Source organism: the organism of the source record quoted next, unplaced genomic scaffold (genome assembly GCF_019419815.1).
Source record: "Pyrus x bretschneideri cultivar Hongxiangsu unplaced genomic scaffold, Pyrus_bretschneideri_v1 Contig77, whole genome shotgun sequence".
In the NCBI taxonomy this organism is placed as follows: domain Eukaryota; kingdom Viridiplantae; phylum Streptophyta; class Magnoliopsida; order Rosales; family Rosaceae; genus Pyrus; species Pyrus x bretschneideri.
The window spans coordinates 1,616,917-1,633,444 of NW_025999817.1; the positions used below are offsets into that span (position 1 = coordinate 1,616,917).

The window sequence follows — 16,528 nt, forward strand, 5'->3', positions numbered from 1 at the left end:
ATGTTGATAAGTTGGATTATACTAATGAAATTTGTGCAATATATGGATGACTTGGGGATCTGCTGGCTGTTCAAAAATTGGGTCAAAAAGGAAATCCAACTCATGCACAACCCTACAAAGGGAGGGAAGGAATAAACTTAAAGACCTCATGGAGTATAGAAGGGATGCTTGAGTAACCAAGTTATCCTAGAAAGCCAAAAAGAAAACAAAACAGTGAATTTTTCTCTCTTTCTTCAACTTTCTGCTAACCTAACAGATAGTTAGCTCTTATTTAGAATGCCTAAGGGCATGCACTATGCTAGTTAAAGTTATTATTGAGCTTAACTTGGTCAATTGTTTCTGTCAAAATGAAAAAAAATGCAATGTGTCCAGATTTTTTAATTTTTTCATTCGACGTTATTTGAATTAATCTAATCTAAATTTCGAAAGACGGAGATTCAAACTTGAATGCAGAAGGAGGAGCACATTGTTATAGTCAATTTAACTAACTCAAGTTTGCAATGATCAAAGTTTAATGACATCCTAATAGGAACCACAAAGCACCCATAATTATATTTCATAAGATGCTAACAACCAATACATTTCTTTGCTTCCCCCTAAAGATATTCCTGCTTAAACAAAAACCTTCCTTCTGTCACACATTTTCTCTCGTCTTTTTACGATTCAATGTTCTTTGTTCCCATTTTCTACCTCCCCTTCCATGCAATCAATATCTATATATATAGCTTCTTCAAACATCTTGCTATCATATTCGTCCGAGAAACCTGAATCAAAACCATGACTGAGAATAACAGGATTATCATCTTTATTGGGCTTTTTCTTACTTTGATATCAACTCGAACTGTCGATGCCTCCGTTGTTTCAACAGGTGACTTCAACAAAGATTTCTTTGTCACATGGTCTCCTGGCCATGTAAACACTTCAGCTGATGGCAAGACAATGAGTTTGAAGCTTGACCAAGAATCCGGTACATGATCAAAATTCATAAACTCTTTTAATTAGTCGTAGCATTTCAGAATTCTGATGATGTTGTTTTTCGTTTCCCCTAGGTGCTGGTTTTGCTTCAAACCAGATGTTTTTATTTGGACAAATTGACATGCAGATTAAACTAGTACCAGGCCATTCAGCAGGCACAGTTGTGGCCTATTATGTAAGAAAAAAGAAAAACCATTTCCCTCTTCTTCTTCTTCTTCCACATTTTTGCTAATGACTGAGTATTAATGGATTGTATATGATCAACTGGAAATTAATCAATGCAGTTAACATCTGATCAACCTAACCGTGACGAGGTAGACTATGAGTTCCTTGGCAATGTTGAAGGCAAACCATATATCCTTCAAACAAACATTTTCGCTGACGGGTTGGATGACCGCGAAGAGAGGATCAATCTGTGGTTTGATCCAACAAAGGACTTCCATACCTATTCCATATTATGGAACCTTCACCAAATTGTGTAAGCCATCTATCAAATCAGATCAGTACTACATTTTAATCTTTCTTTTACATATTTAAGTTAAGTATACACAATAAATTTATGGGACAAATTTGGTGTACTTTTGCTGCCTGTAGATTTATGGTGGATTGGGTTCCAATTAGACTATACAGAAACCATGCAGACAAGGGTGTAGCATTTCCAAGGTGGCAGCCAATGAGCATCAAAGCCAGCCTATGGAACGGCGACAGCTGGGCAACAGGAGGCGGGCGCGACAAAATCGATTGGTCGAAAGGCCCCTTCATAGCTTCATTCAGAAACCACACGATTGATGCCTGTGTTTGGAAGGGAAATCCCAGGTTTTGTAGGGCAGATAGCCCTACAAACTGGTGGAACGAGGAGAGGTTTAGTACCCTATCAAATGCACAGAGAAGGTTGTTTAAATGGGTTAGGAAGTACCACATGATTTATGACTATTGCGAAGATAAGGAGAGGTTCCAAGGCAACCTTCCAAAGGAGTGTTCTCTACCTAAATACTGATATAAAAAAAAAAAAAAAAAAATTACCAAAAATATTAATTTCTCTTTCATTATTTGTTTTCCTGTATTTTTTTTCTCTGTGTTTATCTTGTAGCTGATTTATTTGTAAGATAGAAATTACACAGAGGTTTGTTTTGGATGAGACTTGGAAGTAAAGTAACTTTTCTTTTGGATTTCCTTTGCAAGATGCCAAAATGTTTCTTCACTTTTGCTATATTTGGAAGAATTTAAAAGAAAAGGTAAAGGGATGCATTCTTAGGGCTTTTGAACCTTTTTATACAAAAGAAATCTCTTAAAATAAAAGGCATATATTGTTTTTTTTTTTTAATTTCATTTATTTTATTTTATTTTATTTCCATATAAAAGTAAAGGGCTTTCCAATGATCATTTTAGTTTAGTGATTCGATCAAGTATATTCTTAGCTTAAAATTTGAAAATGGGATTTATTACACCGTATTAATCAACAATTGTTGTTCATGAGATTTGAAATCAAGATTCAACAATGTGAAGCTAGATGCTACTAAACCACTTTCATCATTGGGCTGCCAATGAGATTTTGTTCTCTCTAATTGGTGATTTGAATTATCATTAATGATCATTGCGACTGGTATTTTGCATAACAAGCAAAAGATGTTTCTACCAAGACATGACGATAATACACCACAATTTTGCACGAAAACAAAGGGTTTGAGTCGAGCCTTATAAAGTCAGTTATGTAGCATATGAACACATTTCTTCTTAATGGGTCGGATTATTGTTTGTTCAAGAAACACGTTTAACGCTATAGCACATGCGTTTATATTTGTTGCGTAATACAATATATTTAAAATTTAATACAATTGAAATATACCACACGACACAATAAAATTTGCGAAGGAATTTGATTTTATATATTTGGACACGATAAGTTTATAGGTAAGGTTTTTTTTTTTTTTTTTTTTTCCTGAGAGATAATTGGTGGCAAAACACGGTTATCCATCCCTTCCGAGAGCTGGTAAGACTCACAGAAGCATTTCAGCCTCCCTTGTAGGATGGGTTTGTCTTTGGAATATTTTCACCCAACACTAGTAACGATAAAAACATGAAACGTTGCCAAACGGCCCAATCAAGAAGGGCCGTAGTGATTAAATGATCTGAAGGCCCAATTAATTCTGATTGACAAAGCCCATTACACGATCTGAAATTCTAATGAAACAAAATTAGAATCAACGAAAAAAAAAAATTTAGAAAATTGCTGCCGTTTCGTCCAAAACCCTAAACCCTTTGGTCGAGTACAGTTGAGACAAAGAGGAAGATGGGAAATACAAGCAAAGACCTTCTGCAATTGGAGCACAAAAAGGCTTCAACTTCACCCTTAGGTCTCTCTCTCTCTCTCTCTATGCAAATTCATGTAGCTTACATTCTGTATATTTCTTGCAGAAAGCACGCTACTTGTTTGTAAAAATGCCTCAACGAAGAAAGCTCAACCCGAAGGGAAACCCATCCCTGCTCTTCCTCTTCCCGGAAGCCAAGGTACTCGATTCTCCCCATTTAAATTTTGGGTTTTTCTTTCAATTGTGAAAACTTCAATTTAAAGGAATTTGAATTATGGGTTCTTGGTAGGAGATTAAATATGAGATCCATTTGGTGTGATGCGCGCATATGTGAAAGATTTTATTTTCCGGCTAGTAATTTTCTATGTTGGTTTCTACTTGGCCAACTAAATAATGTTTAAGTCTCAAATGGGTCTATAATTTTGGTGATGGATGCTTAATTTCTTTTATACGGGGTCTCGATCCCAGCATAGTGCCTCTGCTTCTTGTTTCCTTTTTAAATTTCCTATATTTTATATTTTGTTTTCGAACTTCCTAAGTTACTAAGTTGTAGTGGTTTGAGTTATAACTTTGAAGGGTGTGACTCAAAGTCTCCTGTTATTGGAATTCTCTCATTCTTCATATTCCTGCGCTGAAATTTCATCGTTTAATTTGACGAGATAGGATTATTTTATGTGCTGTTTACTTTTTCTTTGCTCTGGTGTTATTATTTTCTTCCTCTTTTGGTTTATTGGCAAGCATCTTGCTTGAGATAGAGGGTAGGAAGTACTTCATTTTCTGCTTGTGATTGGCTTGAATCTCTGTTTATGTCGATCCACTACAGTCAATTAATTACTTTACCACGGAATATTGTTGCTCATACATTGTTTCCCTATTCATATTTTTCCTTTTCAGTAGTGAGAACTTGCATTACTTGCATAGTTCTAGCTGAATTTTCACAAATTTTTAGTGTTAGATGTGATGCTTTATACACTAGCTGATGATTGTGTATATAATGTCATGAGGAGGTTGTAAGGCTGGTTTAGCCTATGCCCCAAGCTTTATTTGTTTTAGGCAAATGAAAACTTCATTGATGATCAGAAAATATGACAAATTTGAAATAGATTACAGAATGTTGTAGCATCAAATTTGAAGCTGAAGAGATGGATGTTCTAAACTGTTTGCCTTGCCCGTTTTTGTTTGCTCAAACAGTAATTTTCAATTTATCATGCACTTGAGATTCTCTGATTCTGTTTTATTTCTAGTGTTGTTTTGTTGGAAGTACCATGCAAAATATTGTTCATATTATTTGCTTGCTTGGCCGCAGTTTTGGGGCAAGTAAGGGACTTTTTGGGAGTCATATCAGAAGCTAACGAACAACTATACCGGGATGCAAAGGTTGGCACATCGATCTTGCAACCAAATCTAGATTATTTATCCCACAATTCTAACATCTGTTTCAACACATAACTAACTGTGTTTGCTCATTTACTGACATGTAGGATAATCCAGAAAACTATGATATTGAAGTGCTCACGGGCAATGAATCTGAAGTCATTAATATGGTCTCTCTCTCTCTCGGATGCACACACATACACACACGCACGCTCACAGATTGTTGATGCCTTTGAATAATAATTGATTTGTGGGTGGATCTGAATTGACAGGAGTTGATGCTGGGCGTTGCTGATCTTCAAACTCCTGAGGCTGTGACTGCTGCTGAATCTGCAATTTCTGGTTGTCAGCCTGTTATACCATTAGCCGTCAACAGTAGCGGAGAGGAATCAGAGGATAGCAGTGATGATGACAGTAGCAGCAAGAATAGTGATGACGAAGATAGTTCCGACGACAGTAACAGCGAAGATAGTGATGATATCAAAGATGATACAAGTGATAAAGATGATAAGAAAACATGCTCTCATGCGAAACTCAAAACACGCGAGCCTGATCAAGATAATTCTTTGAGTGAAGATGTTGGTAACAATCGGTCCAAAAAACGACCAAGAATTGTTGAGCTCATGAAATTCGTGTAAGATCTAGTTATATATAGAGTTAATGTTTCCACACAGTGAGAAGGGCACATGATGAATGATTTTGGGAGAGTCTGGAAGAGATGATGAGTAGTATGAAGAGTTAACATTTATGTTATATCGTTTGCATGTATTTTGTATGTAATTTCACCCGAATCCTTCTAAATACGATGTTTGTAGATGAATTTTATGAAATTCTTGACTAATTACATGTATAATGAAAGGTAATTCTACTGCAAATCTATCGGGTTTGCGAGGTTATTTTACCACTAGAACAAAAAATAGAAAAAGCCACAAAGACTAAGTATCATGTACGCTTCGAGGTAAATCCATGCGTTGCAATTCTTCCAACATCGAATGAAATTGTAGGAGAACGTGCTTTGGCAACATTGTGTGGTGTATGCATTTTATTTTTTGGTTGAAAAACAGGGCTTATAACCCAAACAAAGTAAATAATAATAAATTTAGGCCTGGACATCCCAAGCTGATCTTCACGAATAAAAATACTTGAACAAGAAAGAGGATTATCAAAATAATGATTTCCGAGGTTTAAAGCAACAACTAAACTTAAAATTCAAGATGCAAAGGCAGTTACATAGAGATTTCTAGAGATGACAATACATTCAACCTGAGTTAGATCTGTCCTCCTATCTTTGACCACACAAAACTTTTCCTTCCCTATCCTTGTCTCCAAAAACAAAGGGATTTGAGTTGTAATTATAGAAGTTACTTAGTATTACGATCTAGTAATATTCATTTTCACTTGTAAATGAGAAGTCTTAGGTTTGATTCTTGCCAAAGGTACAAATTTAAACCACATTATTACTAATCCATTGTAAGGCCAAACCCACCCTCCTTCTTATTGTTGTAGATAATATCGTTTGTACAAAACAAAGAAGTTGTAATTATAGAAGAAAGCTACTGTAAAATCACTGTAGTGGAACCCCGCAATATTAGTCAGATATATTGCTTAACTACAACAGCAAGCATGATCCAAATGAACAATATCAAGGTACAAAACATGCTACGAAACGAAACAAATTTACATAAATACCCTTGATGACCAAAAGCAAAGAGTGCACCATCTCTTATTTTATTTCATCAAAAGCTTCAAGGGATCAATCCTCATTATTTTCATGGTTTGATCATAATTAATTAAACTTACCAATTAATTAGCAGCCATGCATGCCATAATTTGGATTAAGCTTTCCTTAATCAATAAGGACGTTGCCCAACGTAGTTTCCAGGTGGGGAATAGTTGCAAGTCACAAACCACCACCCGTTGGTGCACTGAACCCTAGCACACCCCAACTTAACCGAGTTCGTCCAGACCACTTGCGTGTAATGCAAGCATTGCTGCCCACACAAGAATTAGAGTTGTAATCGTAGTTAGGCTTCTCCGCCACCCACAAGTTCACAGCCGCCACGCCCGTGAACGAACCACTCCCTTTCGCCAAGTTCTCGCCGTAAGTCCCGTTGGAATTTGAATGCACCAAATTGCAGTCACCAATTCTCGAGTTGGCGTAGTTTTGAGCATACGCCGCCACGGAGTTGTCCCACACGATATCCGGCACATAGATTTGCGCTCGCGCCTCGTTGTGTGCGTTGAGGAAGTCTTGCTGTGAGTTTTGAGCATGAGAGGGATGAACTTGACCTAGTGCCATGATCACGATACAAAGAACTGCAACCCACAACGCGTTAGTTGAATTTTTTTTTTTTTTTTTTCTTTTCGGCTACAAATAATTGAGAACTTATAATAAGGATTAATCGTGTGAATGTGTGACATCTTATTAGGATTTTTATAGGAAGAAATCTAATTGCGTGAAAATTTTTTATGAGCAATATGTTGGGAAATTGAAATATAATATGGCAATTTTATGCAACCAATTGGCAAAAAAAGGTCCCCCCTTGGTCTTGTATTAGCTTTATTATGGTAAAAATTAGCAAGTGGTGCAATGATCAGTACAAGTTACATGTTTCTTTTTCTAAAAGAAGTAAAGTAAGTTGATATAAAAAATAGAAAGAATTGATGTGTTACTTCAAGTTTAATTCTCGTAAAACTCAAATACATTGCATCGCTGTGTGGGTTTCTTAATTCTTTTTATTCTTCAAATGTCTTGAGAATCTTATTAGTATTGTAAATTGTTTTCCGAGATCGATTTCGCATAAATCTTTTCATTGATCATTAGTAAGTGCTCCAAGGGCATCATATTTAATATTATAATCTTAATTTGGCTAACCAGCTATAAGTTGAAAAAGCAATTTGCATGGAACAAATTCATCCGCTGCATGGCGCTTCGATCTTAGTCCAATAATACAATATCGTGAACATCAAAAAAACCTAACACATGACATTGTATTAGGCATCACGATGACAGTTGAACTTGTTTTATATGTAACTCATTCTCCATAAATTTGCATAATTTTGATTTTTTGCAATCATGATCTCTGCCACACACGGATGATTATTGTTTGCTTAGGTTTGATTATGTCGGTGCATTTTTATTGTAAATTCCCGGGCAGATGACTTGCAAACAAATGATTCATGAAATATGACAAATTAAGGAAGTGATTTTTTGTAACAGAAAACGAAAAGAAAAAAGAAAGTGATTCTGAATGGGAAATGATTTTCAACTTGTTGAAAAACGGATAAATGGATATGCGATTATAATTAAATGGGTATGTGATTATGGATACCATTACTTGTTTATAAACGGTTATGGATATGAGTAAACTCGTTTATACAAGTACGTAAAGGTAAATGATTGTACGGATAAGGGATTAAACAGTTATGGATAAATAACCGCGATTATCTGGTCACCATAACTATAACCCATCTCTTCTTACGAGGAAGCCTCACATAAGAATTTCTCCTTATTGACATGGTATGACAAATTAAGGAAGTGATTTTTTGTAACAGAAAAAGAAAAGAAAAAAGAAAGTGATTTTGAATGGGAAATGATTTTCAACTTATTGAAAAACGGATAAATGGGTATGCGGTTATAATTAAATGGGTATGTGATTATGGATACCATTACCTGTTTATAAACGGTTATGGGTATGAGTATACTTGTTTATACAATTACCTAAGGGTAAATGATTATCACTAGTAGAAAAAACAGCTTGCGCGACAAAGAATATTTCGTCGCTCAAGACGTACTTACGCGACGAAAAATACACTTCATCGCACAAAATAGAAAAGATAGGAGCAAAAAAAAATTTGCACTTTCGTCGCGCAAGAACACTTAGTACGACGAATATTTGTTGGCGCGAAAAACTTGAGCGACGAAACGGGCATTTGCGCGACCAATAATTCATCGTGCAAGTTCCTGTCAGTTTTGACCATTTACTACAGGTGAATCCGAAGAATTAATACCGCATTTAATATAGGTGTTTGCGCGACAAAGGGTTCGTTGCGCAAAGGTCCTAACCTACCTATAAATATGCGCTTTTGCTGTCCTGATTCTTCACAATTCTATTATCCTTATTCTTCAAAATTCTGTTCATGCTAGGATGGAGGATAAGAATAAGGATGAGAGTGTATGGGACGCCAACCCGCATGATTTAAGGGATCATTTTGAGTTTGCGCATGTGATCGTTGTAACCATAGGGAATAATTGTCCCATTGCTGAGTGGTGTTCTTGGGAAGATGTGCCCGAGAATGTGAAGAAGGCTGTGATGGATGAAGTATTAGTAAGTATATTGTTGATGGATTAATAATTAAGTTTGTGAAATTTTTAGTTATATATTGGAATTAATTATTTGCACATATGTGTAACAGTGTAAGTTTGATGATGATACGAACGAACAATTGATGAAGTTAATGGATAATGCATTGGAGGGATGTTACAATATTTGGCGTTATGAAGTCTTGTGGAATGGACTAGGATCATACAAATAGTAGTTTTAAATTTACGTTTTGTATGACAATATTTAAATTTAAGGTGTTTTTTTTTTTTTTTTTTTTTTTTTTTTTTTTTTTTTAACAAGTTATGTATTCGGACTTAATTATGTTTCAATTATGTATTTGGACTTAATTAGGTTTCAATTCTTGTTGGGTTTTTTTTTTATTGAAACCTAATGTAAGCACCTTATCCTTGATTTATATGTGTTTACAATCTTCAATGAATATCGTACGTATGCTGAAAATAATTGTATTGATTAAGGCATTAATTATATATAGAATAAATATTTAAGGCATTAATTATTTATAGAATAAATATTTAAAGTATTAATTATTTTTAGAAGAAATATTTAAGATATTAAATATAATACCTTAAATATTTATTCTAAAAATAATTAATATTTTATTCGTCGCTTAAGACAACTTTGCACGACAAATCCATATGTTTGTCGCACAGAGCACGGTCAGTCTACGTTCAAACGTTCCAATTAAATGTGCATTGATGACGCATTTTGCGTGACGAACTTGAAATTTGCGCGATGAATATGTTTGTCGCGCAAAGGTGTCCTAGTGCTATATAAACATAGTTTTAGAGCCCTATTTTTCAATTCTTTTTTGTTTCAAAAAGAATGGCCGATTCTGGAGAAGGTTCTGGCAAAAACGAAATTGTAGTGCAATTAGAGAGGTATCGACGGAAGCAAGTGTTGTACTTTCCAATGGAAAAATTTAGCTGAGGCGTACGCCGAATTTAAGTATGACATTGGAAATTTGCTACGGAGGGATTATTTTGCCGAGTTTGAGTCTTGGAAAGAGGTTCCTAAGAAGTTGAAGAAGTCCATGCTAGGAGAGTTATCGGTAAGTTTGTGGTAAATAATGAACAATTATTTTTTTTAAAATGTAATATTTTTTAAATTACTAATTTATTGTTATTGGCATTAATGTAGGTTTATTGAGATGTTGATGAAATCGATGAGAAGCAACAAATTTATGTGGATGGGCTTTTCAAGCAGAGTTTTCGGTAGTGGAAGTTTGATGTGTTACGGGTGGACGATTGAAGTTGATGAGGGTTTTTTTTACTTTATATTTAATTTAATGAATAATTATATGTTAAGTGGATGAGTATTAATATTTGCATTAATTATAATTCCTATTTGGGATAGTAAATTAGTTTTGTTAATTAATTTAATGTTTAATTAGGTTTGAGTTTTTTATTTATAATAAAAAACAAAAATAGAAAAAAATTAAAAAAATATGCATTGCGCGACGATACATTCTTTCGTCACGCAATGTGTTGAAAGGAATAAATTGTAAAGTGAAGGACATAAATAAAAAAATTGGTAAACTTGTGCAACAAATGCTTCTTTTTTCGTCGTGCAAGTGTCATTTGCGTGACGAATACCATATTAGTCGCGCAATGGATGTTTGCGCGACGAAGACCTATTTTATCGCACAAAATCGTTCGTCCAAAAGTGAACTTTTTAATTTGGATTCAACCATGTGCAGAGGCAAACTGCAAAAAAAATTGCAGATTGTGCCTCTGCACTCATCCCTTCAATTTTGCTCAATCCGTCATTTGTCATTTTCATTTTCTTTCAATTTTATCATCTAATACTCCCCCCATCTTCTTCTCTATGTTGATCGAGCTATCTTGGTGTGTTTGGTAAGCATTTTTTATCGTTAGGGTAAAAGTATTAATGTAAATTCATACTAACGCCATTAATTTTGTCGTCTATAGGGATATTATGTGTGATTAGCGATTGGTGGAGAACGATTGAGAAGGTATTTTCTTCGTTTTATTTTTTTAACATATAAAACTAATTAAATTATGTTGAACTTAGTTTGTTATGTTTAAATTGTGTTGTGAAATTATATTTATATTATGTTGTTAAATTTGTGCATGATGTACAAATATATGTTGTGATGTACGGAGTTAATTGAAATTAACTTTGTACTTGTTTTTTATTTTTAGTAAAACTTAGTTTCCCATTCGAGGATTAGTTGGATTTCGCACATGGATGCGGAAGCATGACTGCGGTCCAATTAATTCTTGAATTGTCCCATTATTTGGACAGTTTGGGGATGTACAGTTATGACATGTAGTTTATGGTTGAAGGATTAGGTTTCGATTGTGGAGATGTCGGTGTCATCTCTTTACGTTCTTTGGGTCGTACACCTGAAGAACTGTATTAAGATGCTGCCGAAATTCATCCACGTCGAAATCTAATCTGATGTAGCCGTTACGTGACATGACTATGCATTCTCGAATGGGATAAGGCCCTTACTGAAGGCATAAGGTGACATTATCATTTTGTATGAAGTTGTTGTGATTGTTGTATTGTTATTGTGGTTCTAGGAATTATGGACAGGACGTGGATACAGAACACGAATAGATGCGCAGACAAATACTTGAATGGAATCGAGGATTTTATGGACTTTGCATGTACACACAACCCGGGTGCAACTAGAATCCGGTGTCCTTGTAGGAGGTGTAACAATACGTTAAGCGAGACAATTGAACATGTTCGATTTCATTTAGTAAGGAATGGAATGACTGAGACATATAATCCTTAGAATCATCATAAAGAACAATTAAACAATGCTTTGTCTTCAAATGTCACAAGAGTGGGCAATGTTGAACCTATTGTGGATCCTAATGAACAAGTCATGGATATTATAAATGATGCTTTTCCATTTGCATCGACAAACACCAATTAGGAAGGGGAAGATGATGTGCCTACACCAATGGACAATGTAGAGTTCGAACAACATGAAAAACTATTAAAAAAAAGCCAACCAAGAGTTATACCCAGGCTGCGAGAGCTTTTTCGTTCTCACGGCCATTGTGGAACTAATGCACGGAAAAATAAAGTATCGTATGTCGAACCAATGTTTAGATTACTTTTTGGGGGTTTTCAAGAGAATGCTTTCAAATAACAATTGTTTGCCGAAAGACCATAGACATGCACAAAAGGTGTTGAATGGTCTTTGGTTGGGTTATGAAAAAATTCATGCTTGCAAAAACAATTGTATTTTATTCTACAAAGAGAATAAAGCATTGGATAAATGCCCTGTATGCAATGAGTCAAGGTTCAAAATGACATCTTAGAATACAACGACTAAGATCCCACAAAAAGTCATGCGTTATCTGCCCCTGAAACCGAGGTTGCAGTGATTGTATATGTCAACACATATTGCCACGGACATGAGATGGGATAAGGAAAAGCGAGTTGATGATGATGTCCTGAGGCATCCTGCAGATGGAGAGGCATGGAAAGAGTTCAATTGGACGTTCCCTATTTTGCTGCTGATTCTCATAACGTTAGATTGAGACTTGCCACTGACGGATTTAATCCGTTTGGGGTTTTAAACCAACACCATAGTACTTGGTCGATTTTCGTATTTCCGTGTAATTTGCCGCCATGGAGATGAAAAAAGAATACATGATGATGACTCTATTGATAACTGAGGATCCTGGTAGGTCAATCGATGTATACTCGCGACCATTGGTGGATGAGCTAAAAGATTTATGGACACATGGTGTGCGCACATACGACAAATGTACTTGCAAGATGTTCACTTTGCGGGTTGCAGTGATGTGGACTGTGAACGATTTCCCTGCATATGCAATGGTTTCCGGGTGGAGCACTAGAGGTTATATGGCATGCCCTGTATGAAAGGAAGATGTAACATCTAGTTGGCATGCCGGAAAGTTTTGTTACCTTGGTCATCGGAGATGGTTGCCTTGGAACCATGAGTGGCAAGAGAAGGATAAAGAGCTTGACAGGGAGAAAGAGCATTGCCTCAGACCTAGAGAATGGTCCGATGATTAGATTTTGGAACAGCTTAACCGTTTGGATTTTGCTCATTTCGGGACCAATCATCCTCCTCGCAATAATGACAGGGGTGTGAGAAAAGAGGAACTTTCAGATTTTGGCTAAATCGCTTGACCATTCGGATATCTGATTTGTCGCGAGTCGTTTTCCAAGAAAGACATGGAGGTAGCACATTGGTTTTTACTCAACAATTGTGACGAGACACTGTCATACCTAGATGAGCATGAAAATATGATGAAGTAGGCACATCCTTCACATTTGTATGCCAAGAAACACCGTGAATTGTTTCCACAGTGGTTTCTCGAATATGTAAGTCTAAAGTGTTTTGTATTGGACATATATATATTGTACCAATTAAGTTGCTCGAACTAACAAATTTAAATGTTTGTCTAATATTATCAGGTGAATCAACTGAAAGCATCAAATGCCCCCGCCTACAGTGAAAAGTTATATAACTTAGCGTTCAGACTGATTCTGTTAAGGGGTTACTAACCATACGAGTAAAGCGACGTCTGTCGGGCCTCTGCAGTCAACACAAGCTTACATGATGGAGGTTTGTTGCTTTGTCCACTGGACAAGACCTTTTTTCCCGGACAAATATTTGTATCCACCGACAAAAATGTCTTACGACGGCTTTTGGGTGACGATTTCTACACAATGGAGTTCTATTGTCTTATCTTTTGAGTGACAAACGTTGTCCTTAAGAGACGAATTTTGTTCGTCTTCTAAGTTGGTTTTTTTTTTTTTTTTTTTAAATAGTGGTTGGGTCTCGATCGTGTTCAAGTGGAATTAGATTCATATGTTCACATTAACATAATTAATGTCAAAGCACAACCTTCTTGGAGAATTGTGCATGTCAACCAAGATATCAATTTCCTCAAGTTTTTACAACTGTCGTTCACACGTCTTCCGAAAAACGAATATGGTAAATGGTGCAATGGCGGCAATAAAACAACATTATCATCATAAATGTACTTGGTTATAACAATTTTCTAGTAATAACGTTAAAAGATAGATGTAGTATGATTATATGTTTGTAAAGGTCCATAGAGAATCCTCGCTGTAACTTCAGCTTGTTAAAAAACATTACCCAAAAAAAAAAAATATGGTTAATCATTTTTTAATTATTTTTCTGTCACCTCTCACCATATACAGCAACATGATTGTATTCGTATACAGCAATAGAAACCAACATATGTCGCCATTGCCCCCTTACGACCAAAAAAGTGCGTGGCATTATTTATATACAATAGTTTCTAGTAGGGGCGCTCGTCGTCCTGGTAAGAAGGATCGTAGTTGCAAATGACATAGTTTTGTCCATTCTTGCACTTTGAAATGCCACATCCAACATAAGTAGTTTTGCCCCATATCACACCAAGGTAGTGGCCACATTCATCTCGGACACATTTATTTTGCTGGTAGTCATAGAATTCCCTCTCAGTGACCCAGTATTTGGTAGCGGCTGCACCGGTCATGCCATCACCGGAGGCCAAGTTCTCGCCGTAAGGCCCCATTGAGTGCTCCATTTGGCAGTCCTCGATTCTTTTGTTGGCATAAGCTTGAGCGTACTCGGCTATGGTCTCGTTCCATTTGAGCGGTCCATTGCCAACCTCGGCACGAGCTATGTTGTGTTCCCTGATGAAGCCATCGATCTCTTCTTTGGGTAGGATTGCGGCGACATGCGTCATGATGATTGCGATGGTGAAGATGCCCAAAATAAGCTTGACGTTGAACGCCATTTTGTATCTCGATATGGGGTCGGTTTTGTTGTATAGTAGAGGACGTTGAATTTATAGCTGTTGGTTTGAAAGGAGGAATGCAGATAGGGTTATATTTATAGAGACAAAATAATAGTAGGGTGTCAAAAATAGACCTTAAGAAATGGGAGGTTGCATACATTTCGATTCTATATATAGATAAAGCGGCAGAGGACAGGTAAATAAAGAGAGAGAAGAGAATAGATTGACGTACACTAATTAAGAATTGACAAGCTACTTAATATTATTGTCTAGTGATATTTATCTTTATTTGTAATTGTGAGATTTTAGGTTTGATTCTCACTAAAGACGAATCCGAATGAAATTAATATGCTACCCATCCTTACCCCTGAGTATAGATAATATTAAATGTATTAATTTTTTTTATGAGATTGACAAAAAAAAAAAAAAAAAAAAAAAGCTATGAGATTGGCAAACAAAAGAAAAACTAGAATTTGGTTTGGCTGACTAAATTTTTTTTAGCTCGCATATTTTTTGGTTTCCTTTTGCTTGTCCGGAGTATTTTTCAAGTGGTTTACCTAGTTAAGGATTTTTCTGATACCATCCCTTATAAAAATGTTTTGCTAATGTACTTATTATGTTGGATAAAAACCTACTATGTATAAACATCCAATAAAAACCCAAAATTTAAATAAATTGCCACATAAAAAACTAAGTAACCTATTAATATAAGATTTTTACAACTTATGCCACAACATTCTATAACTGTTCTCATACACCCATTCTTAGCCAACCATTATGGTTAACATTTTTATCAATTTCTTTTATTTGTTTAATCTAAACTGCATATTAATAAAATATTTGTCAACCAAAAACTAATAAAATTACTATTATACCCTTTAATACAAAATTGAAGGGAAGTATTAGGAAAAAACCAATGTGGGCATTAAAGTAATTTTGTACAAACAAGTTTTTTCTCTTGTTTTTCTTTACCTCACAGCTATGTCACTTTATCAATATCTTCTATACTCATTCTCTCATTCTCTCTCTTTCCTAACTACCAACCCGTATTTTTCTGGGGTGCCTGCCAACCAGTTAAAAACAAATAACTCCTCTCATAAATAAATTAAAAAATAAATATTTAAAAATATGAAAAATATATTTCTCAACACATAGAGTATGTGACCTTTGCTAGTAATGAATTAATATAATGCATTACCATATCTCTTAACTATATAACTTTAGATAAATTGTTTTGCGAACATATAAACACCTATATAATAGTAAAACATAAAATAGAAGATACATTTTTTGAAAAGTTAAATTGTAGGTAAATTATATTCATACAAAAATAAAATTGCAGACGCATTATTCTTGTAAAAAAGATAATTTTTTTTTTATATAAAAATGTAGATACATTATTATAGCATAGTAGGTAAATTATTTTCATATAAAATAAAAAACTAGGTAAATTATGACATACCCGGACCTGGAATGTCCACCTAAACTCCGAATTGAGCTATGTTGGCCAACACCCAGAAGGTGACGATGCCATAAAGTGTAGTGAGGTGGAAAATGTGAATAAATTTAAACCTAAAAATGCCTAAATGCAAGAGTGCGCATGTGAGCGAGAATGAACCCATTTCGCATGTGATGTTAGCGGATAAGTAAAGTACAGTAAAAGTAGAATGAGAATTATACCATTGAAGGTAATCTCCTATACCAATATTTGCCAAGAATCCTCGTTGATACGAAAGCTCTGCCACTAAAACCTGGATGG

At 35.3% G+C, this 16,528-nt stretch overlaps 3 protein-coding genes and 1 pseudogene across 4 annotated transcripts; 2 read left to right on the plus strand and 2 right to left on the minus strand.

The window, feature by feature from the left end:
• Window positions 1-722: 722 nt before the first annotated feature.
• On the plus strand, window positions 723-2,144 carry LOC103938262 (probable xyloglucan endotransglucosylase/hydrolase protein 10). Its single transcript, XM_009348267.3, has 4 exons — window positions 723-967; window positions 1,050-1,150; window positions 1,260-1,453; window positions 1,570-2,144. Exons 1-4 carry the CDS (start codon window positions 778-780, stop codon window positions 1,970-1,972), a joined length of 888 nt encoding a protein of 295 aa, XP_009346542.2. The 5' UTR covers window positions 723-777; the 3' UTR covers window positions 1,973-2,144.
• A 1,021-nt stretch (window positions 2,145-3,165) lies between these two features.
• Window positions 3,166-5,533, plus strand: LOC103938259 (trigger factor-like). 2 transcript variants are annotated; one of them, XM_048574993.1, is made up of 5 exons: window positions 3,166-3,310; window positions 3,390-3,483; window positions 4,591-4,661; window positions 4,766-4,828; window positions 4,931-5,533. In XM_048574993.1, the coding sequence occupies exons 1-5, from the start codon at window positions 3,266-3,268 to the stop codon at window positions 5,294-5,296; spliced, it is 639 nt and encodes a 212-aa protein (XP_048430950.1). In that variant the 5' UTR covers window positions 3,166-3,265; the 3' UTR covers window positions 5,297-5,533. The 2 variants fall into 2 exon arrangements, with proteins under 2 accessions (XP_048430950.1, XP_009346540.2); XM_009348265.3 differs by having other exon boundaries at window positions 3,167-3,329; window positions 3,391-3,483.
• A 689-nt stretch (window positions 5,534-6,222) lies between these two features.
• Window positions 6,223-7,245, minus strand: LOC103938267 (annotated as a pseudogene).
• Window positions 7,246-14,265: 7,020 nt separating this feature from the next.
• On the minus strand, window positions 14,266-14,830 carry LOC103938261 (basic form of pathogenesis-related protein 1-like). Its single transcript, XM_009348266.3, has one exon. The coding sequence runs from the start codon at window positions 14,767-14,769 to the stop codon at window positions 14,287-14,289; it is 483 nt and encodes a 160-aa protein (XP_009346541.2). The 5' UTR covers window positions 14,770-14,830; the 3' UTR covers window positions 14,266-14,286.
• Window positions 14,831-16,528: the final 1,698 nt, after the last annotated feature.

Coding starts and splice junctions, on each gene's coding strand:
- LOC103938262 (XM_009348267.3), top strand. CDS start 778: ATGACTGAGAATAACAGGATTATCATCTTTATTGGGCTTTTTCTTACT. Junction 1,151..1,259: donor GCACAGTTGTGGCCTATTAT/GTAAGAAAAAAG, acceptor TAATCAATGCAG/TTAACATCTGATCAACCTAA. Junction 1,454..1,569: donor TGGAACCTTCACCAAATTGT/GTAAGCCATCTA, acceptor TGCTGCCTGTAG/ATTTATGGTGGATTGGGTTC.
- LOC103938259 (XM_009348265.3), top strand. CDS start 3,266: ATGGGAAATACAAGCAAAGACCTTCTGCAATTGGAGCACAAAAAGGCT. Junction 3,330..3,390: donor GGCTTCAACTTCACCCTTAG/GTCTCTCTCTCT, acceptor TATTTCTTGCAG/AAAGCACGCTACTTGTTTGT. Junction 3,484..4,590: donor TCCTCTTCCCGGAAGCCAAG/GTACTCGATTCT, acceptor GCTTGGCCGCAG/TTTTGGGGCAAGTAAGGGAC.
- LOC103938261 (XM_009348266.3), bottom strand. CDS start 14,769: ATGGCGTTCAACGTCAAGCTTATTTTGGGCATCTTCACCATCGCAATC.